We start from the raw sequence: 12,166 nt of genomic DNA on the forward strand, positions 1-12,166 counted from the left end.
ACGACCACCGGCTCATCCTTTGAGGCTTCGCAACCGCATAGAAATCGGGTCATTATACTCGCTATCAAAGGCTTCATCGGAGAAGACAAAGCGACCAGCAGCAACCACTTTCTCAACATCGGGTGGGGCAGCACGGCTGAAATCTGGGATCGTCAATTCTAGGCGGCGATCAATGGCACGGCGCGTGTCCCGAGGAAGGCCCTGCCAGAAATAGCTATTGCGTTCACAATCGGTGATGTGGCTGTTGTGGACAAGCCATTGAGAAATAGGACAGAACAGGCGGTAATAGGTGAGGAGTTCAGTTTCAGTCTGAATTTCGCTTCCGGCTTGTTCTACAACGAGTTGCTCGAGTTCACGAAGGGTGTATCGGATACCCTTGTCGGCGCCCGGATACTGTGCTAAAATATTCTTCTTCAGGGTCTCGAAGTCTTGGCTCTCATAGCTGGCCAAGCTAATCCAGAAGTGCTTCGTGGTCTTGTCGACATAATGAACTAAGCTCTTGCATTTCTCGGGTGCGGAGAGCTTGCAGTCATTCGTGAGGTCCTCGAAGAATTCAAAAAACTCGAGAAGCTCCGAACTTTCACCATGGAATGAAGGCACTTTGCTTGAACCAGGGGCGGGCATGCCGCTCAGGCCCTTTGCAGTAGATGATGACATGGTGATAATAGGAAGAGGGATGATCGGAAAATTAGGTGCGTGAGGAGAAACTGACAAAGAAATTGATAGAGGAGATGCAGAAGCCGGATCAGGGATAGAGTCAGACAGCGAAGGATTAGGAGGTGAAGCAGGTACGAGTATGGCAGTAGCAGGTGCTGAGGACGTGATGTCGGGCTCGAGGGGCACAGAGTAAGTGTCTTCGACGGAATTTTCGATGTTCGGCGTGTGCTCAAGATGATCAGCTGGCGGCGGTGACGGTGTGCGAGCACAAGGCGGGTTCTTCAGAACGTACTGATATTCTTTTCGTGCAGGTTTTTCTGGTGAATCTACCACTAGCTTCGGACACTTAGAGTCAACGTGGCGCGACGATCCCACAAGACGGGCCGGCTGAACGCGAGTCAGTATCGACGATGGCCTCGGAACTCTCGACGGCGATGACGGTACAGATGGCACGGTAGACGGGTGATGAGGCGACGGCGGAACATGTCTCGGAATGGTGGAAAAAAGAAATTGGTGTTGTTGAAGATGTGTGTGTGCGAATAGGGCTAAATCTGCCTTATCCCCTCGCGGTGGGCTCCAATATGTAAGTCTGCCTCAGAGTGTGGGCAAGGACAAATGCGAGGTTGAGGGACAATGTGTGGAGATCAGCCATGGGCGTGAGTGATGGATAGAGGGGAGTGACAAAACAAAGATGGCAGCGAACGGTGATGACGCGATATGAACGGCGGGCGACGGCGGGGAATCGATGTGAACGGCGAACGGCGGGATGATACAAAGGGGGCGAATGATGACGACGGCACGATATGGATGGCGGACAGCGGACAGCAGCAACGAGATGATACAAATGACAAATGGCAGCGGCGAGCAGATATGGCGAGCAGACGAGATGTGAGGTGAACAGAATCTATACGGTGGGATCGTAATCCTAGAGTACGATACATGGGACCTATATATACGTCGAGAAAGACAAACAAGAAATAGGAGAAGCAGAAGAAATGAAGCGTATGGCATACTGAAGCATAGGAATGAAGCGCGGAGGATGCCGAGCATCCGATCCAAAGCGTCCGATAGACACGAGGCAAGGCAAAGCACGGAGAAGTGCTCTGTCCAAGGACAGCCAATGCTCCTACCCTACAATGGTGTGTCAGTGTGCTCAGGTCCATTGGGGCCACCTGTGCTGTTGGGCAGTCAGTGGCCCGGACAGCAAGGTGCACTGGCATTGGGCTGTTGCAGACTTGCACCCCACACACTGGTGATGTTGTGGGTGTGTCATTCACATCCTGTGCTGTGGCTGCTGTGGGCATGATCATGCGGCCACACTGCAGCATTGTGCTTGGGTGCATTGGTGCTGTGCTGTCATGGTCATGCACCTCTGGAGTTGGTGACATGGCGGGCACGTCATTTGCATCCTGCATCACAGCCATTGCATATGTGCATACACTGCGATACAGTGGTGTCACACGTGAGAGCATCGGGGCCATCAGGTGCTCAGTGATGTGGGTGCATGGCAGTGGTGCAATGTGGGATGGCAGGGTGAGTGTATCCTACACCTCGTCCTACTTGTTCAGCTTCTGCTCCTGCTCCTGGGAGCATTGCAGCCTTCCTCGCATCATTCTTTCCGCTCTCCTCTCCTCCTCTGCCTCCTCTGCCTCTGCTCTTTCCCCCACCAGTTTTCTGTGCCAGTTTTTTTGTTCTGGACTTGGCACATTGGTCTTGAGGTGATGCGGGTGGCCGGCCCTAGCGAGGATGTTGGACGTGAGAGGGGAGGAAATGGGGAGTGCAGGCCTGGCAGCAGAGAGGGATGTGTCACATTTGATGTGGTCACATGTCATATGGTGATGCATCCATGCCACATCAAATGTTGTGTGGATGACAGTGGCTCTCAGGCATTTCATGAGGGCATCAAGGTGGTGGTGAGCATGCTTGATGGTGGTGAGGCCATCTTCATAAGCGTAGCACTCATGGAGGGTGGCGAGGTGGAGATGTCGCTTGATCAACCAGTCGGCAATTGTGAGCCAATAGGTGAGGTTGTTTACCTCAACCCACTTTTGCAGGGTGTTGGCAACACAGTCAATGTCAATGGTGAGGACCTTAACTTCAGAGGTCCTCAGCGGTGTTGCCAGGTAGATATGATGTGCAGGGCGCAAGGAGCGCTCCTGCCCATCCAGCCAGTAGTAGACAGTCATAGCAGAATTTCAGCAGTAATTCTGGGACTGCAAAAAAGGTGTAAGGAGCCTAAATCCTCAGACTCATCAGGGCTGCAGTGGACTCAATATATAGCCGAAAGTAGCTAAGACTGAGTGTAGACACAGCTAGATGGTAAATGTAGACGATATAAAGCAACTTGCTTAGGTAAGTAGTAAGCAGTCCATAACAAATAATGGTTGTCAGAACTGACCCATTACAGTGGGATTGCCCAGAGTATAGATAGGGTATAGGCTGGGCATATGGGATGATTATTATGTGAGATATCCTACTAGGTTAGGACATTAATTGTTTATCCTAGTATTACTAGTTGTCCCATGGTGTCAGGGGTATATAAGGATGTCCCACTGTTAGCAGAAGATGTATTTTAGACTGTTGTATATTTGTTGTTTCATCTTTTCATCTACTGCTGTACTATATAAACTGTAATTACATAGTATAGTAAATCAACACTTTATTAACACTTTATATAAAAATGAGACATTCCATTTTAAGGATATTCCATCTCATTTTAAGAACATCCTAAAATGTGATTTATTTGTATGCTGACAGCTATTCAGGCTATTATTTGTCTGAATATATCTGTTAGACTACTATAATTACCTAAAGACCTATACTAGTCATTGTATTATTAAGATTGGAGAGTAACAGGTCCTTAGATGGGATATCCCATCCTATAGCATAATGTCTCAGAGTATAAGAAGTCATTGGGTGAATGTGTTTGTAAATGCAACTTTATTACAATCTTAGGTCAAATGTCTTCCTTGCTTTGTTCAGATACATTCAATAGTAGCAGACTTGACTAAAGCGTCTCTTATTTGCTAGTGTATACGTAGACTGAGTTACTGTGTTTTTTCTGGTTATTAATGAAAGTTATAGAATATTTATGTTAGATGCAATATACTAAAGGTGACATCACATCAATTTGAACATTGGATCAGAAAAGGTATAATTACTTTTGAAACACGAGAATAAGAACTGTTGTTTGACCTGTTATAGTTGTTATTTGATCCAATAAACATATTATACATATCACTAATAGTAATTAGTATTATAACACTGCAGGTGAATATAAAACTTAGTATGAGATATCTCACTATTTGTGGATCTCCCATGTCATTTGAAGTATCAGTAAAGCACTGATTTACTGTACTATGTAATTAAGATTTATATAGTATGGCAGTAGATGAAAAGATGAAACAACAAATATACAACAGCCTAAAATACATCTTCTGCTAACAGTGGAACATCCTTATATATCCCTGACACCATGAGACAACCAGTAATACTGGGATGAACAATTAATATCCTAGTCTAGTAGGATATCCCACATAATAATCATCTCATATGCTCAGCCTATACCCTATCTACACAGAATGCCCTGGGACATAATAGGTACCATGGTCAGTTTGACACTTAAGAAGCTCTTAGCTATAACATACTATAGAAGATCTTGTTGCTAAGAGCTAGAGATAAAGGGTACCCTGAAGTGAAACTGCCATTTATATTGCCCTCCCACGTGAATGGCATCATTGAATGCAGTGCAAATGGTACACAATGGTAGATTCTTGAGATCATGCAAAGATCACAGCAAAATATATTTCTGATGTGTATTTGTGGCTATGCATCTACTCGAGCCCCTGCACCAGTGGTGGCCACCATTGTATTACAATTGCCCACAACACTGGGCAGGCCATTGTGCACAACTCACCAGCCATTGTAATTGTAATAACACTGGGCACATTGTAATACAATGGCAATTACAATGCTGGCCACATTGTAATTGGAAAAAGAAGTGTTCACAGTGAGAGTTGAATCCCTAACCTCATGACCAGAGTTTTGCTTATGTAAGCTACACAAGACACATGCTTTAACCACTACACTATTAGTGCTTGCTGTTACTTCAACCTCAATTGTATATAATGAGTCTGTCCACTACAATATAATATACAAGCTTCTATTACAAATACTAACACTTGTTACTGTTCCTTTCTTAACTCTTTGTTAAATACTATTATAGTGTCTATTTATGTTCTCTTACTTGTTTATCTCTTTTTCTAATTCTTTAAAGTAATAGTATTAGATATAATATTAAAATGTGCATTAGAAGCTTGTATATTATATTGTAGTGGACAGACTCATTATATACAATTGAGGTTGAAGTAACAGCAAGCACTAATAGTGTAGTGGTTAAAGCATGTGTCTTGTGTAGCTTACATAAGCAAAACTCTGGTCATGAGGTTAGGGATTCAACTCTCACTGTGAACACTTCTTTTTCCAATTACAATGTGGCCAGCATTGTAATTGCCATTGTATTACAATGTGCCCAGTGTTATTACAATTACAATGGCTGGTGAGTTGTGCACAATGGCCTGCCCAGTGTTGTGAGCAATTGTAATACAATGGTGGGAACCACAGCTGATGCCTGCAAGCACTCGGCCAACCCGATGAAACACTAGAGCCCTTCATTAGTCCCTACATCAGCACAGTGCTCTTATATCCATCCACTGTCAGTATGCTCCATCCAGGCTGTGGTGAAGCTGGGCAGATGCTAGGACCTTGTGGCAACAGATTGCGGAGCTCGCAGATAAAATATGGCATTATCTTGCCACCTGCGTCACCTTGATCATCTTATCACACACTACGGGAGGTCAATGCAGACCATTTCATCTTGGTCAGCAGTGCAGTGCCAACTGTGACTCTTTCTCCTAATGTTTGTGCAGTCACGGGCAGCCCAGATGCTGCAGCGAGTATAGTGCAGAGACTGATACCTTTTGAGAAGCAACACAAGGAGAAATGCAAGCCGTCGTATAACCAATGTTAAGCTGGTTGCGAGGGGAGGTCCTCATTGTAGACAGGATTATAACTCACAAATAATGATAATTACAAGCTAATGTACACAGTAGGACCATGATGTATACTATGGGATGTATCATAGTAGGTGCGCTGATGAGTGCACACCCGACACAAACACCTAAACCCAACTAAAACAAAAAGGAATCTGTGTGTGAGAGAGAAGGGCGATGCGACACTGTAAATGATACAAGTGGGTCCCAGAACCTCGACCAAAGCCTAGGGGGATGCAACCTGTAAAAGAACAAGGACTTGCGATGTAAATGCAAGGTCGAGTGACAATCTACGATGAAGTCACGAAAGTCAGAGATGGGAAGCAAAAGTCACGATGAGATCACCAAACTCGTAGATGAAGACGAGCTAAATTGCAATGGAAAGGAGAAGTATGTGAGCTGGTCCACAACCGGCGAGCACTCGGAAACAGAACAAAAATGAAATATCTTCGTTGTGGTTGTACAGAGAGATCTGAGGTAAGTATGAGCTAACAGTAGGGACAAGTAAATACATACCTTCGTTGTGGTCGTACAGAGAGATCTGAGGACCCAATGAAGGCGCGAGACGGAATATGAACATGCATCCAGAAATGGCAGTGTTGTAACCCTACATCGGGGTTACACTCCTCCCTGTCGTAAAAAATTGAGCAAGGTAGGTAGGAAGAAGGAGAGGAAAAGAAGAGAAGGAGAGAATTAGTGTGGCGAGAGGAGTAAATATTCGTCTAATGCCGCAAGGTCTTTAACCTCACGTCCCGGGAGCCAAACGTCGTGTTCGGGGCCGTAACCGTGGAAATGTACAAGATACTGGAAACTGCATCGTCTGGGGTGATGGTCAATGATACGCTCGACTTCCCATTCTTCGGCGCCATCTGTGGTGATGAGCGGGCCAGGTTGTGAATGTGAGTGAGAAGGGAAGAGAGCATTGTCATTTTTGTGCCAGGGTTTGAGTAAGGAAGCGTGGAATGTCATTTTCGTGCCAGGGTTTGAGTAAGGAAGCGTGGAATGTTGGAAAAATTTTCATGGAATCGGGGAGGTCGAGTGTGTATGCAGAGCAATTGGGGTGTGCGTGCAGTATAGGGTACGGTCCATCATAACGTACCATAAATTTAGCAATGCGGTGGTCACCGCATTGCATGTAATCTCGACGCCGATGTAAGGTAGACAGGAGGACCTTGTTGCCAACGGAGTAGACAATTTCTTTGCCATGCGATCGGTTTGCCAGTGCCGCCTGGTTCACCTTTGCGAGGAAGAGATTGTCATGAGCTTTGAGTACGTCTGTTTCGATTTGCCGGATCAAAACAGATGCATGCTCAGTTTCATTGGAGGCATCGTCCACCAATGATGAATTAAAAAGTGGTGGTATGATGCGCGGAGATCGACCCATGAGTAGTTGGAAAGGCAAGAAGCTGGTGGAGTCGTTTACTGTATTCATGATTGAGAAGTGTACATGCGGGAGAGCGCGGACCCATTCACGTTGGTTACGGGAGACATGATAGCGTAACGCCTGAATCACTGTCTTATTTGAGCGTTCCGATGAACCATCAGTTTGTGGGTGATAAGCCGAGAACATTTTTAGCTTGACTCCAGTGAGGCGGTGTAACCCTTTCCAGAAGGCGGATACGAAAACTTTGTCACGGTCAGAGACAATGTCTAGAGGGAGCCCATTCTCACAATACCAGTGGTCGAAGAATTGCGACGCGAAAGCTTCAGCGGAGATGTCCGTTCGAGTGGGAATGAGATGGATATCGGAGTTGAGTCTGTCAGTCACCATCGCAAGACAGTTAAAACCCTCGTCCTCAGTAGAGGACCAATGAAGTTGATGGCAATGCAGTTGCAGTGGCCAGTGGGGACAGGGAGGGGATGTAATGGACCAGGTGGACGATGGGTAGAGGACTTGTTTCGCTGACAGTCTTTGCACGAGGGAACATACATTTCCTTGAGTTCTTTCTGCACATTAGGCCAATAATAGACATCTCAGATCACAGCGTAGGACTTGTCAAATCTGAAGTGACCCAAAGCATCATGAGCGAGGCGGAAAATCCCTTCCCGAATTTCCGGCACTCGAGGAATGATGAGGCGATCCCCGACATAGAGGAGGTCATTCTCCTTGCAGATTCCCAGTGAGTCAATGGAAGTGTGTAGCTTTATACACCATTTGTCAGAAGTGTATCCTGCGCAGATGGATGACAGCCAGGCAGAGTCTGTGGAGATAGAGAGGTGAGTCAATGCCGTAGGAGTGGTGGAAATCAGCTCGGGTATGGCACAAAGTGACTTCATTGTGAAATGGAGGAGCGATACAGCGGCATGGCAGAGGGGGTCTACAATCTTGATATCTGACGGGATACAAGATAACACATCAGCTGCAATATTGTCCTCGCCCTTTATGTACTTAATCTCGAAGTCATATTGGGCGAGGAACTCCTGTCATCACGCCTGGCATCGCAAGAGCTCCTTCTGGTGGAAGAAGTTCTCAAGCGTGCGATGGTCAGTGTACACAGTAAAAGGAGTTCCTAGCAGATCAACGTGCCATTTTTTTAGAGCGCAGACAATCACCAAGAGTTCTTTCTCGTGTATGGAGTAGTTCAGCTCTGCACCTTTGAGAGTGCAAGACTCGAAGGCAATGGGCTGCGCAGTTTCGAGGGATTTGCCGTAAGAGAGGAGGGCGCCAGTGCGAAAGTCACTAGCATCACAGGATACAAAGATGTGGTTATTCCCCATGTTGTCATGGTCGATGACGGTAAGGACCTTGTGGCTGCAAATGAGGGATTTAATGTCATCGAATGCACGCTGGTGAGCGAGTGTCCATTGAGGGAAATTGAGTTCTGCCTCTTTAGTAGTCAGTGCATTCAGGATGTGCATATGGTCAGCGAGCTTCGGCAGGAAGGGAGCGATGTAGCACACGAGGCCCAGGAATGCACGGACTTGAGAAGAGTTATGGGGAACAGACCAGTTCAGGATCTTCTCGACTTTCTGGGGGTCCGCCTGTGGTGACCCTCAAGAAGCTGTTTCCAGGCTTCACGGTACTTCTTTGGACAGTCATACTGTCATCTCTGAATGACCATGTGGGGGTCTTTCAGCATGAAGCGGTGATACACATCAGTGGGGAGGTCATCGAGGTGTGGAATATCATCGGGGAAAAGGTCAACGAATTCCTGTTTGACCTCTAGGTTAGCAGCGCGTAATTTTTCTTGGTAAGCGAGTTCCTCAGTACACTTCCGAAGAGTGTGAATGGTTGCGGCGGCCGTGTTGGTAGTGTGCTCATCACATTCAACATGGTGCGCTGCAGTGCGCTCAGACAGTTCGCGGAAAAGGTGGGGGTCGGGCGATATACGCAGTAGTGTTGTTGGTGTAGGAGGAGTAGAGGTCGGAGGTGGGGGCATGAGAGTTGCACAGATATCATGCCTGGATCGTTTGTCGATGACCATGTTGCAGCTGTGGTCCACGACAAGATGGTTGGATTTGAGGAATGGACGACCGACGATTACAGGGTAACAACAACTTTGTACAACGATCGCACGACAAACAATGGAAGACCAGGAGGAATCTGGCAAAGAGACACGCAACTTAACCCACTCAGCAGAATCCTTCGACTCTGTACCCCAGACATCTCCAAGCGGGAAGGGCTGAGGCAATTTGCGACGACGCAAACCGAGATGCGATATAAGTTCCAATCTAATCAGAACTGCTGGAGAGCCTGAATTGATCAGCATGGGGAGAGGTTGCGAGTCAGATGAAGGTCCGTGTACGATCGTGGACCAAGGAATATGGGGGACAGTGAAAGGTGCTAGAGCAGGTGAAACGTACTCATTATCACTGTCAGATCCTGTGCCAAGGATGCCCGAGGTGGCAGCGAGCGGAGGGGCATTCAGATAGATAGCGCTGATGGAGTAGACGGCATCATCAGATCCATCGACAACTACACTGACTGTCAAGTGTGGCTTAATGTTTTCCTTGCCCACACCACGCTTCACCTTGTCAACGTCCGCTTGCATGAGTGTGCAGTATGTGGTGGGATCAGGGAAGGACTCGGGGCAGTTCTGTTTGCCACGGAGCTTCTTGTCGATGAAGAATTTGCGACACTTGAAGCACCCGTCATTGTCGCGGAGGAGCTTAAGTTCACTGTCTGTGAGTGAGGGAAGACGGGCAGTGTTGGATTTACCGGACATCGCTTTGATGGGCAGGCCCAGAGGCTTCGACCTGGCGGAGGCCCCGGTGATGTGTAAGATACGAGCGCGCTCGCGTAGGCAGATGGTGTCCATCTGTGCGAGCTTGTCCTTCCAATCTTTGAAGGAAATGATGTTACATACATCATCATCGTCAGATGCAAAGCGAAGGTCCTCGCAGATGCTAGCAGCAATCTGTGCATGCAGATGAGTGTCGTCGAGGTGGGAGGTACTGCCACGGAGTATGGTGTTCATCTTCTCAAGAGACAGCACCCAGTCTTCGAAGGGCTCATCATCTTTTTGCCGAGAGCGAAGGAGTTGGGTGAGAATGGTGGATTCCCATCCTTTGGGCAAGAAGCGAGAACGGAAGGTGGCCAGAAAGTCCTTCCAGGGGAGGGCGTCGAAGGTATCAGAGTCGTTGTAGTACCAGTCACTGACAATGGTGTCCTGGAAGCCACTAGTGACCTTCGCAACTCTTTTATCCGCGGGTGTGTCATTCTGCTTAAAGTATTGTAGGCAGGTGTTCTCCCACGCATGAGCGACGGCGGGAGTTATTTTGCCTGATGTGAGGACGGGAGGGTGTTTCGAAGATGATTGCGCAACAGTGGCGATGTTGGAAGATGACATCGTGATGATGATCTGTAGGCCTGAGTTGAAGCTGCAAGACGAGATTGATCTGGAACGAGGAGGCAGATCTGGGGAGGCAGATAATGACGAAAGTGCTGAAAGATCTTTTTCGGTGAGGAGCGAGAACACTGAGTCCGGGCGGTGCTCGAGGTTCAGGACCTCCTGGATGTTCTCGATGTCGGTGAATGGGAGAATGTCGAAGAGGTCATGTAGGTATGCACGCATATTAGGAGGCAGGATGGGCAGTCATTCGTAGCTCGTGGTTCAGGAACGAGATGCGAGCGCTATGATCCTGTGGGCGCTCGATAGGCAATGCTTTCGTTGGGGTAACGGCGGAGATGCGATGGGGCGATACTTCCATGGCCGCACAGGCACACAGATTGATCCGGGAGATAGCCTTCTAGACTCGGAGATGCGTTCTCAGTGAGAAACGTGGGGTTGAAGAGGTTCATTTGGTGTTCAAAAAAAAGTGTGAGCCGGTCCACAACCGGCAAGCACTCGGAAACAGAACAAAAATGAAATATCTTTGTTGTGGTTGTACAGAGAGATCTGAGGTAAGTATGAGCCAACAGTAGGGACAAGTAAATACATACCTTCATTGTGGTTGTACAGAGAGATCTGAGGACCCAACGAAGGCACGAGACGGAATATGAACATGCGTCTGGAAATGGCTGCATCGTAACCCTATGTCAGGGTTACAAAGTATCTGTAATGGAAACGCTATGGGGAAAGGCAGTATTCGCCATCTCGATGAAGTCACAGTCAGTCTAATGCAAAAGTTGAGTAAGACTAATGCAGATGGTATATTGCAGTGTCGCTATATCACTATCACAGTCACAGTCTCTAAATGCAGTATGCAGTCTCACTATGTCACAGTGTCGCAGTGGGGTATATCACAGTTCGAAGTCGCTATTGTAGTAAATGCAGTTTCTCGGTAATCTGAAGTGAAGGAGAACTCCTCCCTACTGGTCTTCGATGATAATTGATGTAGATACAGCAGGTATTTATAGAGGGGGAAAAAGGGAGAGAAAATGCAGAAGTCGCAAACTGTCGAACGATGGATCCTGACATCAGAAAGAGTCACAATGATCTAGAACCAATGAAAAAATAGGTAAAGTGAGTGGAGAGGTGAACGTCATATGTTAGTGATGGAGATGAATGGTAAAGTAGAGGAAGAGTGAAAGAAAACATATGTTACTTGTCCTGAACTATATGAAATACTCAAACAGCATCTCCGGTTCACCACGAAGGTAGGGGTCTTGAGGGGGAAGGATGAATGAAAAAATGTATGAGATTTGCAAAACAAGAGGGCACAACCCTTGAGCAACACCGATAAGTCAGCACGACAAACCAGCGAGTCAGCACGACATTCAGAGAGGCAATGTGATGTCGGAGAAGTATATACTTAGAAGGAAATCGGCCAAAGCACATTGAACTAGACCAAAGGACAACAGGTAAGTGGTACCCGACAGCGAGGAGATGCAAGAGTTATGTATGAATGTCGAAGGAATGTTGAATGTCAGAGAGAAGTCACGAGAAGTCGAGCGAAGTTCAAAATGTTTGCACATTATCGCAAAAGAGTCAGACTCATCTTGGAGGCTAAGGCATAAAGTGGTAAGGTCTGAGAGATCAATAGAAAATGTGTTTTCAGAGGCCAGGAGGTCTGGG

At 47.1% G+C, this 12,166-nt stretch overlaps 1 protein-coding gene across 1 annotated transcript; it reads right to left on the reverse strand.

The window, feature by feature from the left end:
• Positions 1-12: 12 nt before the first annotated feature.
• Positions 13-10,723, reverse strand: SCP_0201050 (hypothetical protein; the record flags this gene model as incomplete). The annotated part of the gene is made up of 3 exons (XM_027754020.1): positions 13-1,044; positions 8,262-8,690; positions 8,768-10,723. 3 exons carry the CDS (start codon positions 10,721-10,723, stop codon positions 13-15), a joined length of 3,417 nt encoding a protein of 1,138 aa, XP_027609821.1.
• Positions 10,724-12,166: the final 1,443 nt, after the last annotated feature.

This window comes from Sparassis crispa, assembly GCF_003851025.1.
Source record: "Sparassis crispa DNA, contig_000001F, whole genome shotgun sequence".
In the NCBI taxonomy this organism is placed as follows: Eukaryota; Fungi; Basidiomycota; class Agaricomycetes; order Polyporales; family Sparassidaceae; genus Sparassis; species Sparassis crispa.